General features: G+C 52.0%; 1 protein-coding gene across 1 annotated transcript; it reads right to left on the bottom strand.

Annotated features, from left to right (window-relative positions):
- Positions 1-3295: 3295 nt before the first annotated feature.
- Itih3 (inter-alpha-trypsin inhibitor heavy chain 3) lies at positions 3296-16024 on the bottom strand. The gene is made up of 21 exons (XM_063257253.1): positions 15890-16024; positions 15217-15237; positions 14101-14270; positions 13899-14003; positions 13528-13690; positions 12908-13021; positions 11901-12026; positions 11483-11599; positions 11055-11223; positions 10236-10361; positions 9801-9982; positions 8314-8499; positions 8032-8171; positions 7343-7497; positions 6691-6699; positions 6071-6106; positions 5826-5939; positions 5034-5238; positions 4164-4336; positions 3877-3988; positions 3296-3537 (listed from the first exon to the last, which is right to left on the bottom strand). The coding sequence occupies exons 1-21, from the start codon at positions 15980-15982 to the stop codon at positions 3405-3407; spliced, it is 2649 nt and encodes an 882-aa protein (XP_063113323.1). The 5' UTR covers positions 15983-16024; the 3' UTR covers positions 3296-3404.
- Between the last annotated feature and the right edge of the window lie 2155 nt (positions 16025-18179).

Raw genomic sequence — 18179 nt, 5'->3', positions numbered from 1 at the left:
GACTTTGGTATGTAGCTCAGTGCGAGGCTCTGGGTTTTGTCCCTAGTGCCTTAAAAAAAAAAAAAAAATCCACAGTTGGGCGTATGACATATGCACCATTCTGTATAAAGGACTTGAGTGTTGGCATCCACAGGAGTCCTGCAACTAGTCTACTGTGGATATCAAGAGATGGCTGAGCTTCACCTGCTTCTAAAAAAAGAAAGGGAATAATCTGTGAGTTACAAAGAGATAGAATAAGGGGAATGAAACAAAAACTGAACCCATGAGACTAAAAACCGAGAGGGAAGCTAATAATCAGAGACCAAGATGATTGACTCAGCTTTCCTCTGAGCTTCCTGGCAGCCAAGGTAGAGTAGAAAATGAACTCACTTGCTGGCTAAGAGCAAACAGACTGAGCCATCAGAGAAGCATTTATTTTCCAGCTCTTGATCTAGGAAGGATGTTTGCTGAATGAGTCTGGAAGGTCAGCGGACAGGCCAGGGGAGGGGTCTCGAGCAGCAAATTTGCCTGACACAGAGAAACTCTTTTCTCTGTGTCAGGCCTGTGCCAGGCCCACGCTTGCCCATCTCCTTGGCGAGTGGGTGTCTTAGGCTGCAGCTCCCGGTGGAGGGTCTCCTGGTTAGAGGGCTCAGTACAGAGTCCTGTGACACAGGAGAGCAGCCTGGGCCATGGGGCATTTTCTGTGGGGCTAACAAGAGCCTTACACAGATACTGGAAGGGTGCCCAACTCAAGCTCACTCCCTGGCACATGGACATCCTGGCCAGGCCACAGACTGTGCAGAAGCAGAGGAGTCAGGGCTGGCGGTGGCCGTGCCAGCCCCTGCAGGCTGGGTACTGTGCCCTTCATTCCTTCATCTTCCAGGTGCTTTCCAGTGCTTACCTGGGCCATGACCTGGGCCAGGTCCTGTGCCTGCTGGGCCCAATGATGGACACAATGCCACTGTGACCGTCGTTACCCAGCAAGGCACAAGGTGCTGCCAGAGTCTGGGGAGACACCTTGCCAATCTGGGGGTATCAGGGAAGCTTCCCGGAGGTGGTAACATTGAGACTGAGTTTTGAAGGATGACAGGAAGTTAGCCCAGGATGAAACAGGGCAGTGATATCAGGAAGAACCACGTATGACGAGAGCCAGGCCACTGCACTGACTTCAGGGAAGGGGAAGGACAGGTGCGTGGGACAGGTGAAGGGGAGGGAGGGCCAGGCCAGCTGGGCTGTGTGTGCTTGCCTGGAGCGTGGCCTCTATCCTGAAAGCTGGCTGCAGGCAGGGACAGGCGGACGCAGGCCATGTGGGTCTGGAAGACAGTCAGCCTCCTCCTTGCCTGCGTGGAAGACCTCCCTGCCTGTGCCAGCAGCAGGATTTGGCTGGGAACCTTTCTGCCTTTTCTTCCAGCCCTTTTAGCTCAGCTGCTAGTGGGAGCAGCAGGGCAGGAAGGAGCACTTGAGGAAGATCTAAGACCACATGAAGTTTTCTTATCTCTTCATCTACTGCCTAGATGTGAACACTGACCTCATACTGACTGCCTGCCAGCACGTGGCTCCACAGCCCTCCAGGACTGAACAGGACAGCAGGGTCTTCCTGCTCTAGGGTCCCTTCATAGGCCCTTCTAGCCAACCCAGTCCAGACCTCTGCTACAGTCACCCAAGGTCGTGGAGAGGCCCCATGGTGGGAGTGGTATCCCACGTGCCCTCATCTAGAATAGTAATTGCCACCAGACCACCAGTAGTGCCCTCCATCTACCTAAAGGATCACCTTCTGTTCTCTCCAGTCCCCTCTCCAGACCCCAAGGCCAGTGTGGGACTTGGAAAGTGCTAGTTTTGGCTCCAGCTGTGGGGTGTGGAATGGGAGATGGGACAACTCTATGCCCCCCACACACATACATGTCACCACACACTGGCATTCAGGTTTCCCCGTTTGATTCTGTACTCTTACAGCAAATCCTCCACTGCTTCTAACCAGGGTCCTGTCTGCCTAGTACACCCTTAGGGCCTCAACAGAGAGCTTCAGGGGAAAAGGCTCCAGGGCAGGGTGGGTTATATTTGTGCCACTAGAAGCAGCCTGTGAGTCTGGAACTCAGAAAGTGGAGGGAAGTGGAGACACCAGAGGAAGGTTTGTCTTGGCCTCAAGAGCCATGGATAGGTCCTGCCATCTGTGGGGAGTCAAACAGGGAGTGGTGATCCGTTCTGCTCTGAAAAGTTCTTTGGGAGGCCATGAGGAGACACAAAGGCTCAGGATGGCCAAGGGAGAGAGAGCTGTCCAGGCTGGAGTTCTCTTAGAGCCCTTCTCCAGGGACCTCTCCCTGCCTCCCTACCCAACCCCAGACTCACTGGGAGGAAATCTAGTGATTCCCACGAGGTGACTGGAAGATTGCAGAAAGGCCTGGCCCAGCTGAGGGCAAACTTGGGCAGCCATGGAAACAAACTGGATTACTAAATTGTGTGCCCTGTGTCCTGACCCCAGCGTATTGTGTTCCTCTGCTGAATCAATGAGAGTGGACGGATTGATGCGTTGGTAAATGGCAGGGATGGATGGCTGAAGGAATGAGTGAGTGGGTGAATACACGGGTAGTGCTTCCGTTTGGGTCTTGAATGTCCCCCAAAGGTCCATGTATTGAAGTTTTGGTTGCCAGCCTGTGGCATTCCTGGGAGGCAATGGGACCTTTAGAGTGTAGAGCCTAGAGGATTGAATGGCATCCTCTACAGGGAGTTATCGAGGTATTGACCCCTTCCAAGGGCTTTTTGCTTTATAGACCATCGTAAAGTGAACAGACTACCACGTACTCCTGCCATCACCCATTGTAGCACTACAGGCCAAAGTGATGGAGCTAAGCACCATGGATTGAAACTCTGAGCCAAAATAAATCTCCCTCTTTATATTGATAATCTCAGGTATCTTGTACAGTGACAGAAAGCTAATAGGACAGGTCCTATTACAGATGGATGACATCTCCACTTAGCGGTGGGCTACGTTTTCCCTAGAGTACCTCCTTCTGCTGAAGGTCCTAAATGGAACTCCTGAGCCATGACCACTGACTCCTATGACATTCCTGGACCCAGAACTATACTCAACCTGACTTCTCAGAGCCCATTTGCTCCAGAGCCTGTTCTTGATTTTTCCTCCCACATCATCCTTTTGGTTCCTGCCCCCGAGTAGTACAAGCCCAACCAACTCTGTCTCCCATCTGTGTCAAATGAGCCCCAAGATGCTGCCTCCACCAGCTGTCCCTTCCTTGAGCTGCTTGGTTCAGTTGTCTGTTCTTAGAGCAGGGCCCCATGAAGGCATACAGAGGCTTAGAGCTAGCTCGTTCCCACATCAGACTTTATTGTCACCACTGCTTCCACAGCCTTGCTCTGCGCTTTGTGTCCTGGGTATACTGGACCCTCCATCTCAACAGAAGCTGGCAGGTTTACTCAAACAGATTGGAGACTATATAATCGGTGTGGACACCATCAATCAGCCCCTCTCCATTGTTGTGGACAAACCAGCAGTTGACCTTCTCCCCCATGCTGGTGTCTTTTCTGTAGTCTTTCTGGGAGCCCCTGGGGTAAAAAAAAGAGAGAGATGCTGGTAATGCACAGGGTGGGGAGGATATTTTTGTGTTAGTCATGGGCTTAAGGTTGAAAAACAAGTGTGGAATTGGAAATTGTAAGAATCTAGAAGTCTTTGGCCTAGAATAAGGTCACATGATTACTGTTTCCGGGATTCCAACTTTGAGGTTCTCCTTGATTAAGAGGGACCTAGAAAAGGTCAAGACCTCTAGGAGAAACAACAGAACAGAAACCAGAGCCCACTAGGCAAATGTGTCACTCCAGAGAGGGTGCCTTGCTCCTGTCTTATGGCTGGACAGGGTGAGCTAGGTGTCAAAGGTGTCCCCTCACCTTGTGACGGTCATTTGGTGGTTCTTCACCACCATTGTGGCATCTAGTTTTGTAGGGTCAGAGCCTGGGTGGATGTCAGACACTTCAAAGTCAAAGGGGTGGAAGAACTGACCTGGAAACAAAAGCATTCAGGCTCTTAGCCGCTGGCCATTGCCACAGGTAATGGGATTTCTGGCCTTTCAGAGTTGATGCAAAACTGGGGTATCGTGAACGGGGTACAGGGTGACGGGTAGCCTTTCCCATGCTTTTGTGCAGCCTGAGCAGCCTGATGTCTGAACATTCCTTACCCAGCAACCCGTGTGTCTGCGTGGACATCCGGTGACTATCTAGCACATAGAAGCCTAGAAAATCTTGGTGAACTGGATGTTTCTTCCACACCTGGTGCAGGACAACCACAAAGTTAACTCCGCGTCCAAAGGAAATCACCATGTTCTTCTTCCTATTGATTGTCACCGACAGCCTAAGAGAAAACAGTAGGTGGCTTTGAGGCCAGTGACACTGGCATCATCTCAGCGAGGCTTTTTTCAGTGCATAGCACCTGATGCACACAGACTCCAGGAGCTACCAGATGAGGGTAGAAAAGGCTGTGCCTTGTGCATGTCTAATAGCAAGAGAGGGCCATCCTGAGAATCCAGGCCCTAGCTCAGCCACTGTCAGTGTGGACTTGGGCATGTTGTGCCCCTCTGAGCCTCAGTGGGAACATCACTCCTTCCCTGTCCACCAGTCTCGGTAGGATCTGAAGACACAAGAAAGGCTAAGAAGTCTGAGAACTTGCAGCTTCTGCCAGAGAATATTAAATATTAACCTGGTGCTTTCTTTTCTTTTTCTTTCAATGTAGGGTCTTGCTATGTTGTCCAGGGCTGGCTGTGAACTCCTAAGCTCCAGCTATCCTCCTACCACATCTCCAGAGCCACTGGGACTTACAGGTGCATACCACTACGCCCAGATTGTCTCATCCAACGAGTTTTTCCCTCAAAGTCAGACCTATGAACTTTCCAGCTATCAATTCTGGCTCTGACCCAGGGGGTCCAGAGGTTAGTTGGGGACGCTGTGGTCATGCTCCATGGAGACTGAACTCTGAGTCTACTGATCTCTCTTGTGATCCCCTCAAGAGCTCAGGCTTTGTACCCCTTGAAGACACAGTTGGAGGACCTTACCCATCCTGCACAAGCGTGACTGTATCTAGCCAGCTCAAACTTGTTGGCACAGCCCCTTTCCACAGGGTGATCTTCTCTGTTGTCACCTCAATGCGGAAATCCATCTGAGTACTGGAAATGCCCAGTTTCCCAAAGAAAGTCTTTCTGGTGTTGGAGTCAAGGCTGTTTCTCTTGTCTCCGATGATCTGCCCATTAACAGTGAGACCTGCCAGAAGGAGGACCAGGAAGAGAGACCAGAGACCCACTGAGTACAAGCTTGCATTTAGGGATGTGCCTCTCCCTTCAGCCAAACCTGTGGAGGAATAGCAGAATGGGATCCACGGGGGAAGATGGGACCTCAGAGCCTAGTCCTGTTCATTCCAGACATTCAGGTCTGGTTTGTACAGGGACATTGTGAATCTGCTTCTTGCCTAGACCAGAGAGTGTAGTCCAGAGAAATGGGTCTTATCCCCAGGGCCAGGCTACCCAGTAACTCTAGAACTCTTTCTAAGGGCATTGGCCCAAGGCTGAGGCAGAAGGATCACAAGTTCGAGGCCAGCCGGGGCTACTTAGCAAGACTGTGTCTCAAAATAAAAAAAATAAATAAAAAGGGCTGAGGATGTAGCTCGATATGAAGACCCTGGGCTTCATCCCCACATGAAGACAGTCTGGCAGCCCCTGCCCCTCCCACCCTAGGAAGGTTCTGCATGTGAAGGTAGGTGTGTCAGTGGCACAATGAAGAGGACCTGGTTCCTGAGCCCGCCCAGGGCTTCCAGCCTCCCTTCTGGAAGAACCCAGGCCTGCAGCCCCCACCTGTGACCGGGTCTTGAATGAGACGCAGCACTGTGCCTGGGTCTTCATCAATATTGAAGCAGATGGCGTCATCCTTTTCGGAGACTCGGATGATGAAGTGGGGATCCCCATCCACTGAGGGCACATCAGAGAAGGGGTGACTCCTGGAGCCTCTCAATGTGCCGAGGGTCTCCCCTGGCTCCTTAAACCCTGGCCGGCAGGTGCTCCACTCCCAGGACCCTGAGCCATGTCTCAGGGGAACTCACCATAGTAGTAGGGGTTTTGAGGAGGCTGGTAGCTAACTGTGGAGCAAAGCAGGATAGGGCTGAGTTGAGCAGGCAGCTTGGAGAAGACCAGGACCCCTTGCTGGAGTTCAGCTTATGCTCCCTTCCTTCCTGCTCCCTAATGTTCTCATTCTTTCCTAGTCTCCACCACCCCCTAATCTCTTTTGGACACTTGGCCCATCTACCTACCTGAGAGCTGATAGAGGAAAGACCCCAGAGGGAGGTTAGACAGGGGCAGGGGTAGCCAGCAGGCCACAGATACTCACCTTGGTAGGCCATGGAGGGGACTGCAGACCTGGCTAAAAAGTCAAAAGGCACTTGTGAATGGGATGTAGGATGCAGGTTACTCTCATGCTGACTGTCCCTTCTTTGGCAGGGAAAGTCACTCACAATCAATTGATGGGAGCCCTGAAGCTCCGAGATGTGCAGAATCTGACTCTCCATCCCACAAGAGGTGCAGGAATAGAGCTAGATTTAACTGTAGGGTTGCTGAGTACCCTACCCACTCAGGCTAAGTGTCCTTGCTGGCTTGGAAATACCTTTTCAGTTATGTCCTCCTCCTCCCTTCCACAGTGTTCACCTGGCTTCTGGCTGCAGCTTACCTTCTGCATCTGTAGGCAGAGAGAGAGGAAGGAGATAAATGTATTAGAGGCCATATACTACTAGCCAGAGCCAGTGAACAGATGGTAGTGGCCCAAGAGTCCTGGGGCTTGCTGCCTGGCCTACAGCAAGCTGCACTGCAACAGGGTGTCCCCTGGAACCAGGAACTCATGGAAGCTAGGGCCTGGCCTTGCCTGGCCCAACTGTTTCCTCTCCAGCCTGCACCCATTTGCAATGAACATTTGGAAGCCCTAGAGTAAAGTCTGGGGTCTGGTTGAGTAGGTTTTGTCCTCTTTCTCACAGCCCTTGGGTGTCTAGTAGCCTGCTCTTTGGGTCAAAATTGTTGGTTGAAAGTGCTTCTTGTCTACTGAAACTTTGAATGCTCCAGCCTAAGTCCTGTCCTTGAAATGTCCCCTGGGCAGTGAGCCTGGAGAAGCTCAGAGACACCTCTCTGCCCCACACCCTGCTGTCTTTGGTGACTGCTTTCACCACACCGCCTTCCCTATCTCTTGGCCTGTTTTCTTTCTGAGGCCAGCGATCTGCCCCTCTGTGGAAGGTCTGGTCTTCCCAGACTGTCACCTGCTCTTCTGGGTACCCTGGGCCTGGGCTTCTAGAGAGAGTCTCCAGATTCTGCCCTTCTCTCTCTGTGCCCACCTTCCCCAGGTTTGTCAGCGATGTCTGTCTGATTCTCATCATCCTCTGGCTTGGTCACCACCATGGAAGTCAATGGAGTCACAAAGTGATACTTCAAGGATAGGTCCAGAGCCTGGGCTGTAAGTTTCTCTTTCTCTTCACCCTGGGCATTCTTGCTGTGGGGAGAATAAGTCTTGAGAACAGCCCCCTGCCTGCCTTCCCCTCCACTGGCCCCTAGAACAAGACCAGGCTGACAAGGTGCAACCAGGGACACCATCACGCCAGTGGAGCTAGGGATTACCCCAGTGGAGCTCAAAAAAGACTGGTTCACCAGCTCTCTGGAGCTGTTTCCTCTCTGGAATGGCTAGTACGACAATGACTTGCCCTTAAGCCAATGCCCAGCATGTGCCAGTTCCTGTGCGAGGGGCTTTATATCCTAGTAAGCCTAAATGCCACTACGGCACCCTCTGGGGTGGGCCCAATTTTGCCTTCTGGGTGCTGAGACCTCAGTCCCCAGCCCTCAGTTCTATCAGCCTCTCTGGCATTTCCTTGGCTGGGCCAAGCAGAGGACAGAAGGTAAGTGTGAGGGAGCTCTTCCCACTCAGCCTGCTCAGAGTGCAGGCAGCCACAGGGGAGGCCAAGGTCGGGGGAGAGGCCATGCAGGGTGCCCAGGTTGGGGCCCAGCTGCGTGAGGAGTGGTCCAGGGTCACCGTTTCTCCAGGAGCTGCTCAATGGTGAGGTAGGCCCAGAGCCGCTCAATGTAGTTCCCAAAAATATAGTCTTGTTCCTTCAGGGCCTTCTCCATGTCCTTCATATCCACCTTCTCTGTGTAGATCAGATCATTGAGAGCCTGGGGAAGAAGGAAGGAGCATGGGGGCTGGAACCTGAAGCCAGGTGGGCCAGGTTGAGGAGCAGCTGCTCCCAGACATCAACCAGGAAACCGAGGCCAAGAGTGCTAACCAGTACGTGCCCAGACACTGATCTCCACTCACCCCTTGGCCCTTCACATCTGCCGTAAAGCTGTTCATGTCCTCGTCCACCAGGCGCCCGGCTACCACAATCTCAGAGCCATCGTAGAAGTGCTGATAACTGTTCTGGGTGAGGTCCTGGATGGCATTGTCAGGGTACTCCACCTGCACCCCGGTCAGTAGTGGGTTGGCCACCTCTTCGTAGAAGCCCTGAGGCCCAGAGCAAAGGTCCAGTTATCTTGGGCTCCCCAGGGCAGATGTGAAGAGGCTGGGGTACATTAGTTTCTAATGCTGCTGTGGCTTGGCATCGGCCACCATGCTCCCTCATTTTCACTCCTAGATGGCCCTGACTATGCCTTTCAGTCTGTGGGAGCCCTCCTGGCCCCCAGTCTCTGCAAAAACCAGGAAGAACAGAACAGAACTCCCCACACAGGACCATAGCAAGAAATACTTGTTGGCCTGAAAGCAAGGAAAAAAGAAAATCAAGGGACGCTGCTAAGACAGAGAAGGTAGCAGACGGGAGAAGAAGACTTGAGGGTCCACCTGCCTGGGAGAGGTTGTCAGATTCAGCAAATAAAGATGGGACATTCTGTTAAATTTGAATGTTGGGGGAAAAAAATTTTTTTAAGTGTAAGTATGCTTGTTATGGGTTGAATTATGTACTGCATTCCCAAAGTTCTTATGTTGTTGTCGTCCTAACTCTCAGTTCCTCAGAATGTGACCTTATTTGGAGGTAGAGTCTTTACGAAGATGATCCATTGAGGTCATTTCAGTGGGCCCTAATCCAGTATGACTTGTATCTTTATAAAAAAGGGAAATTGAATCCAAGTGTGGCAGTATGCACCTATAATGCCAGCATGATGGGAGTCTGAGCCAGGAGATTTGCAAATTCAAGCCCAGCCTGGGCCAATTAGCAACTTAGTGAGACCCTGTCTGAAAAATCAAAAGGGGATTGCTGGGGATGTAGCTCAGTGCAAAGGTCCTGGCTTCGTCCCCAGTCCCACAAAGGGTGGGATTGGGGAGAAGAGTGGAGAAGATGACCACTGACAAGCCAGGGAGGAAGGTCTGGACCCAGTTTCTCCCTCAGCACCCTTGGAAGGGAACTAAGCTTTGGCACCTTGATCTTGGACTTGCAACCTCCAGAATCAGAGCTGATGTCTGTTGCTTAAGCTGAGTCTGTGGCAGTGCACTTTGTGTGGCAGCCCTAGTAAACTAATACAACATCGGATACAATGTTTGGAAATGTTTACATCAAAATTATTCATTGCAGCTTATATTTCACGGAATATCTTGCACTTGACCTGGCAGTCCCGCAGAGCAGGCAGATCTGTTCTTTGTTGCATGAGGACAGGATAGGAACCATTATTGATGGCTAGGAGGCAGAGGCTGTTGACTGTAGATTTCAACTCAAAAGGAAGCACCTTCTAATGCCTGAAACTGCCACCCAGTGGAAGAGCAACTGAGTCAGTGATGGGCTCCGTCATTCCTGGAAATGTGCAAGACAGGCATACCTGCAATTGCAGGTCAGCATCCGAGTCTTCGTAAATGCGCCGGGCAAGCCCTTGGTTCTCCAGAGCCATACTCTCCAGGAAACTGTAATCCAGATTCTTGCCAAAGCCCAGGTTATACAAAGGGAACTTGCCTTGGATGGCGTTTCGCACGTTTTCCCGGATCTTGTCAGGTCTACTCTCACCTGCAAAGGAGTGTTCATGCCCCAGCCATGACTCTGGGGTCCATCTGCCCCAGCTCTGTTGGCAGTGCCTGATTCCTACAGGAGCAGAGCTATTAGAGCCTGGCAGGAGGAGGCAGGGCCCAGGCTTTGAGGGGCTGATAGACTGTGGGGAAATTGAAGGTTTTCCCTGGGAATAGCTGTAGTAGTAAGCCTGCTACAGAGCCAGAAAACAGTCAGGCACTCACCCTGGGTCAGAACCACTCTCTCCCCTCACCAGTATTGGCATCCCCATCAGTCAGCATGATGATGATGGAGGTGCTCCTCTCGGGGACCAGGTGCTCCTCCTGGGCCTTGTTCAGCATGTGGATGGCCCTCAGCAGTGCGTCATTGATGTTGGTTACTGTGACACAGACAGTGCCATTGGAGGGTGTTCTTGGGGTGCCAGGTTACAAAGATACTGGAGTGGAGGAAGTCAGGACAATAGACTCTACTTGTGTGCTGAGCACCCCATCTCTCTTACGTGGTGGTGCTCAGTGAGTAATGACAGAATGAACCAATGATTTACTCTTTCATATGAAGATAAAAAGGCTACCTAAAAGACACATGGTGAGGGGCCAAGGACTTAGCTCAGTGGCATAAGTGCCTGCCTGGCAAGCATGAGGTCATGAGTTCGATCCCCGGTACCACAAAAAAACAAAAACAAAAACCCCATGGTGATTATAAAGACAAGTATATGATGGACTTCAAGCCCCTCTCTCTGAAAGAAGGGAGCTGTGTAGACATCATTTATGACTTTCCATAGGTGGTGGAGTCTCCCACCTAAAAGAGTTCTGTGTAGATTTATCTTGCCAGGATTTGCAGGGCACCAGGCTTGTAGGTCAGAAACAGAAAGAATGACTTTCTCTTTACCACAAAGAAGATACCCCAAACCCTGCCTTCAAGGCCTAAGGAGTGCCCAGTCTACCTCTACGCTAGCAGGATCAGCAGGGCTGAGACCAGCAGAGGCTGTGCCCCAAAGCAGGAAGGAAACATGCTTCTCAGAGAAAAGGAAGCAGCCAGTGGGTTGCGCATCTGCTCTCCACTGTGTTCTTACATCCTTGGTCATAAATGTTCTTCACGAACGTCCTGGCCTCCTGGAGGTTCTCAAGAGTAGCCTGAACTAGTTGATCTTTCCAAGTGGTCACACTCCCAGAGAACAGGATGAAATTCAGGTAGTCCTCCTTCCTCACATCCTCCAGGATTCTGAGAAGAGCATCCTTTGTCTGAGGAAGAGTGAGGCAAGCAGACAAGAAGCTGAGTGCAAAAGCAGCAGCAGGCAAGGTCCTTCCTGGCCCCTGCTGGATGCCGAGCCCTTGGTGTCCTTGCTGAGTGAGTGTTCCCTGTGGCCCCTCGTAAAGGTGAACAGAAGTCTTTCATTCTTTTTCACCAGAAATACCAGCATTTGCCACTTAAAAAAAAAAGTTTCTCCCTCCCCCCCACCACCCTTCTGTGTCCCTTGTGCTGAGAGAGATGAGATCAAACCTGCTCTATTTTGAGACCGGACATGGAGCCACTGACATCAATCACAAAGACCACATTCTTTGGCACCACTGGAAGGCCTTGAGGTGCAAAGAAGTGCACAAAGTAGCCATTGACTATCTGGAAAGCAGAGAGAGACAGAGAGAGTCAGAGGCCAGTGTCCCTTTAGGAGTACCATACTGGCTCCTCTTGCAGATAGAAGTCAGGCATTTTCCACCTAAGCAAAAGATGTCCCTTTCTTGTTCTCTAGGAGGAACTATGCAAAGACTCAGCCATTGGCTGGCTTATGTCAGGGAAAGAGACTCAGTCTAGGGCTGAAGATGGAGGAGGTGGCAGCAGATGCATCCACAGCCCCCCTGGCAAAAGCCTCTCCCTACTATAATGGGGAATGGGCCAGCCCAACGGAGCCACTGACAGCTACCTGCACGTTGGCTGGAGATTCTCTGTTCACATCGTACGTGACAGTGAAGTCTCCATTGAGGAGGGAATCTGCACAGGTTGGGCACGAACGCTGTTGATCCAAGCTGGGCTTGAAGGACACGTGGCCCTGAGAGACAGAGTTGAAGGGTCTTGGCCAGTCCTGCCCACTGGCAGGCATCCCCAGGAGCCTTCCCTGACAGGAGCTCTTAGGAGAGCAGAGACTGACAGGAGCTGGAGGACTGGCATGCTGCTGAATGCCAGGTCCCAGTAGGCATAGCTTCTCCCCAAGCTCTGGCTTTCTGAGCACCTCTCTCCCTTTTCCCTGAATCCTCACACCCCAACTCAATCTACTTTGAAGCTCAGCACCAGAAAACTACCTAAGGAAACTTCACATTGGGTGGCTCTGTGTATTGGAGTTGGTGCTGAGAGGAGAGGAAGGAGGGAGAAGGAGGAAGCCCCCTCGTTGGCACTAGTCTCAGGAGTGCTGCCCTGCAGAAGCTAAGCTCCCTCTTTGTGCTCTTTGTAGTTCACCCTGGAGGTCTGAGTCTTGCTGTTTATAGAAACATTTGCTCAGCTACTGCTCACTGCCATTAAGGTCTTTGGAATAGCTGAGGGCCTTGGGGACTAGAGCCAACTACCCAACACCAAGAATAAGGTACCCTTTAATGTGATGTCACCAGATCTGGCCTCAGCCTCGTTGTCTGTAAATCAGAGACAGTAATGCTTGCCCTGTCCACTTCCCAGATAGAATGGGGCTGGAATTTAAACAGCTCCCTCGTCCCCGCAGCCCCAGTAGAGCTGAGGTCCTAATTCTCCTCACATGTCATCAGCAGCCCCTGCCTCTAGCATCCTTGCTCCTGGCTCAGGTGGCCAAGGAGAAAAAGGATGGTTGTGGACTAACCATTCCCTGAGGCCCCCTCACATGAGCCAAGCCCCTAACAGCAGGCCTGTCCTGCTGGGGCCACAGTTCCTGCCCCTGCAACTCAGGTCCAGAGGCATCTACCACACCTTCTTCCCTGAGAAGGACTTGGTGAGGGCACTCCCCAGGAGGTCATTGGTGATGAATGAAGCCTCAGCATCCAGTGTGCTGATGCCCTGGGGCTCAAAGATGTGCACATCAATCTGAAATGACCAAAGTAAGACAATGTCACTCAATGACAGTCCAAAGGTCAGCCTCTGGATCAAGGTCAAATGGAATGAAGCAAGTCCTCTAGGACACTGGTAAAGATTAAGGCTGGTGTCTCCCGCCAGGAAGTAACCACAGGGGCTTGTGAAGGGCGCCCCATCCCAAAGTACTCTCTATTCTGCCTGGTGTGTTCTGCCACTAAGGTGTTTCCTGTAGCTTTCAGCTCTGATGCAGGTAAAATGTACACAGTTACAAGCATCACAGAGGCTCTTTGTGGTGTTGGCCCTCAGGGCCCAGCACCAAACCTGGATGTGCTGCATCTAGCTCAGCCTCCCCCTGTGGCCCCTAGTTGCTGTGGCCAGAGGCGCTGTAATTCCTCTATGCTCCTGAACCACATGTAGGGCCGGAACTTGTGCACCTCTGACCCTGCCCTGTGCTCTAGTCTGTGGGCCTTTCTCCACAGCAAAGCAAGCCCCAGCAGGGGAGCAGATGTGGTTGTTACCTCAAAGTTTTTGACCAGTTGCTTGGGCTGGATCTTGAGGTACATCTCATACTTGCCCTTGTGCCTCTTCAGCAGCTCCTCGTAAGTTAGCTCAAAGGTGACCTTACTGCCCGCAGCCACGTTGACCGAGACTGTGAATTTCTCCAGCTTCCTTCCAGAGGCCCTAGACAGGATGTGACAGACTGCATGAGCCCACCCTGCCCCGGGGCTCAAGTTCTACTCTGACCATTCTGATCCCCTGTTGCTTCAGTGTAAAATGGGATAATGTAGACATTTTGGACACATGTAGCTACAGCAGTCGAATAGCTACTATTTCCATCTCTGGAGGCCCCACAGCCCAGCCGTTCCCAAGGCCCCAGGGCCACACTTACTTGACCAAGCCAGCTGTCTTGCCCTGGGACACAGCCTTTTCATACTGCTTCTTAGCGACTTCTTTCTCCTTGATGTTCCCAGGGTAGGTGACACCATCGATGGTCCTGTAGCAACACAGAGTTTGGAGGAGGAAAATATGAGGGATGTCACTCTGGGCCAGACCTCTCTCCTGAGCTCAGTACCAGCAGCCATGGTACCCACAAGGTGAAGTTGGTAATGAAGCCTGTCTTGGGCAGTTCCGCATCAAAAAAAACTTCCTTGGCCTCATGTCCACGGTTGACAGCCCTCGTGGTGATGACATTGTGAGAAAAGCGGGAGGTCACCTTGCAGTTGATCGTGGTACTGTAGACCTCAATGTCATTAGTTCCCAACTGTGGGAGAGATGTGCTAAGATCAGCGGGTGGTGGCCAGTAAAGTGTGACACCCAGGAGTCACGTGTTAACCTGGCCACTCCCCTTCCAAACACTTCCTTGCATGATCTAAGGCTCCTTCCTGGTAGTCAGCCCCTTGGTTACTCCACTGGAAGCTAGGCAGTGTGTTCATCCCCACATTCAGTTGGCCACCATGGCACCGAGGTTTGCTCAGCCTCCTTAACTCTGAAATCTGTTTAGGCAGGCATAGCCAGTGAGAGCTTGTAGAAACCCAAATCTGACCAGCTTCCCACAGCTCCCCATTGCTCCCACACCTTTGGTCACAGCATTACAGGGACCATGGCCTTCCCTGTGCCCCAGACTTATCTGGAAGAATCCTGACCCCTCTGTTCATCCTGAGCTTCTGCTCACCCAGGGCTCTGCCCCAGATCTTCCTGGCATCTCTTCTCTTGTGTCATGTTCTCTTCTCCCCCAGTACACCCCAGCCTGCCTCTTGTGTCCTTGATATTGGCTGGTTCTGTTTCCCAAACAGGCACCTCTTTCTGTCTGAAGGGGAGTCCCCAGACACCCTCTTTCCAATGACAGTGATGGACTGAAGGAGGCTCTAGGGAGACCTCTGCTTAGGATATAAAGTTTTTGTGAGGGTGATGAGGCCACCTTACTGTTTTCTTCCAGCCCCATTCATGGGGCCAGGTGGTAGCAACTATGACAAGTGTCTGTGGGAGGAAGGGACGACTGATGAGGTTCTTCTGAGTCACCTCCCAGGAGGCTAGAGACCGGTGGTTCCATAGTACTCTTTCCCAGAGGTCTTTCATCACACAAGGTCTGCCAGGGCAGCAGCCCACAAGCTGTGTGGGACCTGTCATGGCCCACACCTCCAGCAGTTGGGCAAGCAGCTGCCTCCTGCCAAGCCCCACCTGGATCCCACCCCAGTGAAAGTTCTCACCCCTTCCGGGAGGCTCCGTATCTGCAAAACAAACAGAGGGGTCAGGTCAAGGGTAAGGCCACCATGGCCAGGGAGCAGGTTCTGACTGGGGCCAGGGTTTAACCGTGCCCCACTACATAACTTTAAAGAACCTCCAGACACAAGACCCGCCCAGGCCATGTGTCAGAGGTGGAAGGGCTTCTGAATAGGTGGGGACACTGAGGTCCAGAAAGAGATAAGTCTCTAGGTTACCCAGGGAGCAAAAAAAGAAAAACTGGACCCAGTGTGCTCTTCATGCCCCACAAACTCCAGCTCATTCTGCCTCTCATTCTGCTTTCCCTGGCCCTGGGCCCTCAGGCTTCTTCCCAGAACACCCTGTCTCCAACCACAGCCCCATGGGACTCAGCTCTAAATTCTGCAGGGGCCTCTGCACTTGTCTGAGACTTCAGCCTTCATGACCTTAGAGAGTCAAGAAGTTCACGGCATGGTGCCCATTTAAGGAACTGAGGCCCACGCGTTTTAAGAGCCTTTCCTAGGGCAAGACAGCAGGCTAGAGTAGGCCTTGGCTGCAGCCTAGTTCTCCCAATGTCCTGCACTGTCCAGTAATGCAATGCCCAGTCCTCTACCTCCTCTTAACCCCACTCAAAGGACTTTCCTAGAGTGGTGCTCTGATGGCAAAGAGGGGCAGACTCACCGCTAACAGCCGGAGAGCACTTCTTGGAAAGCCAGAGGCTGCCAAGCTGAAGAACAAAGCCAAGGTGAGGTAGGGCCGCCAAACCAATGCCATTGCTAAGCTCACAGGCCTGGCTCGTCCTCCTTATATGAGCCCAGTGTTTTCCAAGCAGGGTCAGTGACCCGCAGCATGCAGCTGACCCCACAGAGGCGGGAAGCTTTCCGGGAAGGTAGGCGTGGGTGGGACTATCTAAAGAGGCCCAGTGGGAACTGTCAGCTGTGTTAGGGCATTGCTCCTGCCAGGCAAAGGCTACGAAGGCTCTTTAGAAAATAGAAACTGCATGTGGGCAACTGGGCTCTTGGCTTCCTTGGTGTGAGCGTTGGAGATGAGTATGGAGTTTCGTGGAGAGCAGGAACCACCTTGGCATTGTGGCCTTTTTTTTTTTTTTTTCGTCTTTTTCATTTTTTTTTGGTACCGGGGATTGAACTCATGACCGCTTGCTTGCAAGGCAGATACTTATACCACTGAGCTAAATCCCCAGCCCGGCATTGTGGCCTTTTGTCCTCACTGTTCACATGGTGCCTATCTAGTCCCTCGATCACAGCCCTTCCTTTCTCAAGGTACAAAACCAAGCCGTCACTCTCAGACTTGGACCTCCACAGCTGAGTCCCTAGCTCATTATCCTTTCTCTGGCTGCCAGGGCCCCAGAAAAAGGATAAACCTTAAATTCTGTGACCTAGCACTCTCTCTGGGATCTGGCTCCAGCTTGCTTGTCTAGTTTACTGTCCCCACACTGGCATGCCCTCTCTTTGCTGCACCTGGCATCTCTCATCTCTCTGCCATCCCCGGGCACCCTCCTCCAACAGCCTTCCTCCTTCTTCCTGTAATGGACTACAGGGCAACCCTGCCCCACACCCAAGCTCCCTGAGGGTTTGTCTTGTCACTGCGGTGAAGTTTGTGTGCTCAGGTATGATGGTGCCCTCAGGATGCTCATAGAAGACTGGACCTTGTCACGTTCCCTTCCATCCTTCCAGGGTCTGGCCAAGGATGTGACTGAACTCAGTCATCCTCCTAAATGTCTCTCATGGGGCTGGGGCACTGGCATCCAGGCCAGGAGCTCCTGAATGAGGACTGAGTTCCTTCTAATGAAGACTGAGATCTCCTAAGACACACCAAGGCCCTGTCAGTGCCCAGCCTCTCAGCGAGGCTGCCATGGGCCCACTATCTGCATAACTTCTTGGAGCAGAGCAGACCCCGTATCCTGCCTGCGTGGCTCACTGCTGGGGAGAATAGACAAAGGACACCTGGCTAAGCCAACTTATGGATGGACCCATAGCTGCCACTAAAGCCCTGAGCCTGCCAGTGAGGTGTACAGAAAGAGCTAGGAGCAGGGAAGAGAGAGAAGGCAGAAAGGAGAAATGTGAGGCCGAGGATGACAATGGACTAATGCTGGAGGTGGCAGAAGCCGCAGAGCAAGGACAGTGATTAGGTCAGAAAAGTGATGGCAGAGGGACAGATACAGCTTCTGGGGGCAAAAACCTATGCCTAAGGCCAGACTAGGCAGCACTTGCTTTCCTCAGATCTCCTGAATCTTATGCCACTCTCTACTGGTAGCAGGTGCCAAGCTCTGGCCGGGTAGAGACCAAATCAAACAGATGCTTACACCTAGAGGTGGAGGGAGGACCCCTCAGAGCTGTTTTCTGGATCCAGGGACTTTTGTTCATGTGGTCATTTTAAGCATCTGTGATGGTTGGGGTCAAGGTGGGACTGTAATCTTTCCTACATTGCCCAAAGACTTCTCTTCATAGCCCCATGGCTACCTGCAGAGGTTCCCCTCAGCCTCTTGCATCACATACTGTCTCTTCCCCCAAACATTTGGAATTTTATGAGAGGGACAACTCAAAATAAGGATTCTGAGGATGTTTAAAGGACCCCCAAGAGATCAATAGCTAAGGTCTTGGAGGGATGTGGAGTCACTGTCCAGAATTTAGAATGATGTGGAATCTAAGAGGTCCCCAGGTCCCCATTTCCATTTTATGGAAAGTGCAGATGAGACCCCAGCTGGGCAGTATACCTTCGAAGGTGAGCTGACCTCCAAACCTCTGCTGGCCACACAGCCGACTCTGAAGGGGTCCTGTATTCCCAGACCTGGGGCTCAGCATTTGTGTTCATCATTCGGTCCTCAGAACACAAAATTCCCCTTATGCTGTCTGAGCCCTCACAGGCCTTATCTGTAGTGGGAACTGGACAGAAGTCAGCAGAGAAGACAACATAAACTCAGGAACAGCATGGATGGAGGCCCACACACCTT

Source organism: Cavia porcellus, unplaced genomic scaffold (genome assembly GCF_034190915.1).
Source record: "Cavia porcellus strain 051 isolate PalLab524CR breed Dunkin Hartley unplaced genomic scaffold, mCavPor4.1 scaffold_10, whole genome shotgun sequence".
NCBI classification, from domain to species: Eukaryota; Metazoa; Chordata; class Mammalia; order Rodentia; family Caviidae; genus Cavia; species Cavia porcellus.
This window is presented reverse-complemented; position numbering and strand designations above follow the sequence as displayed.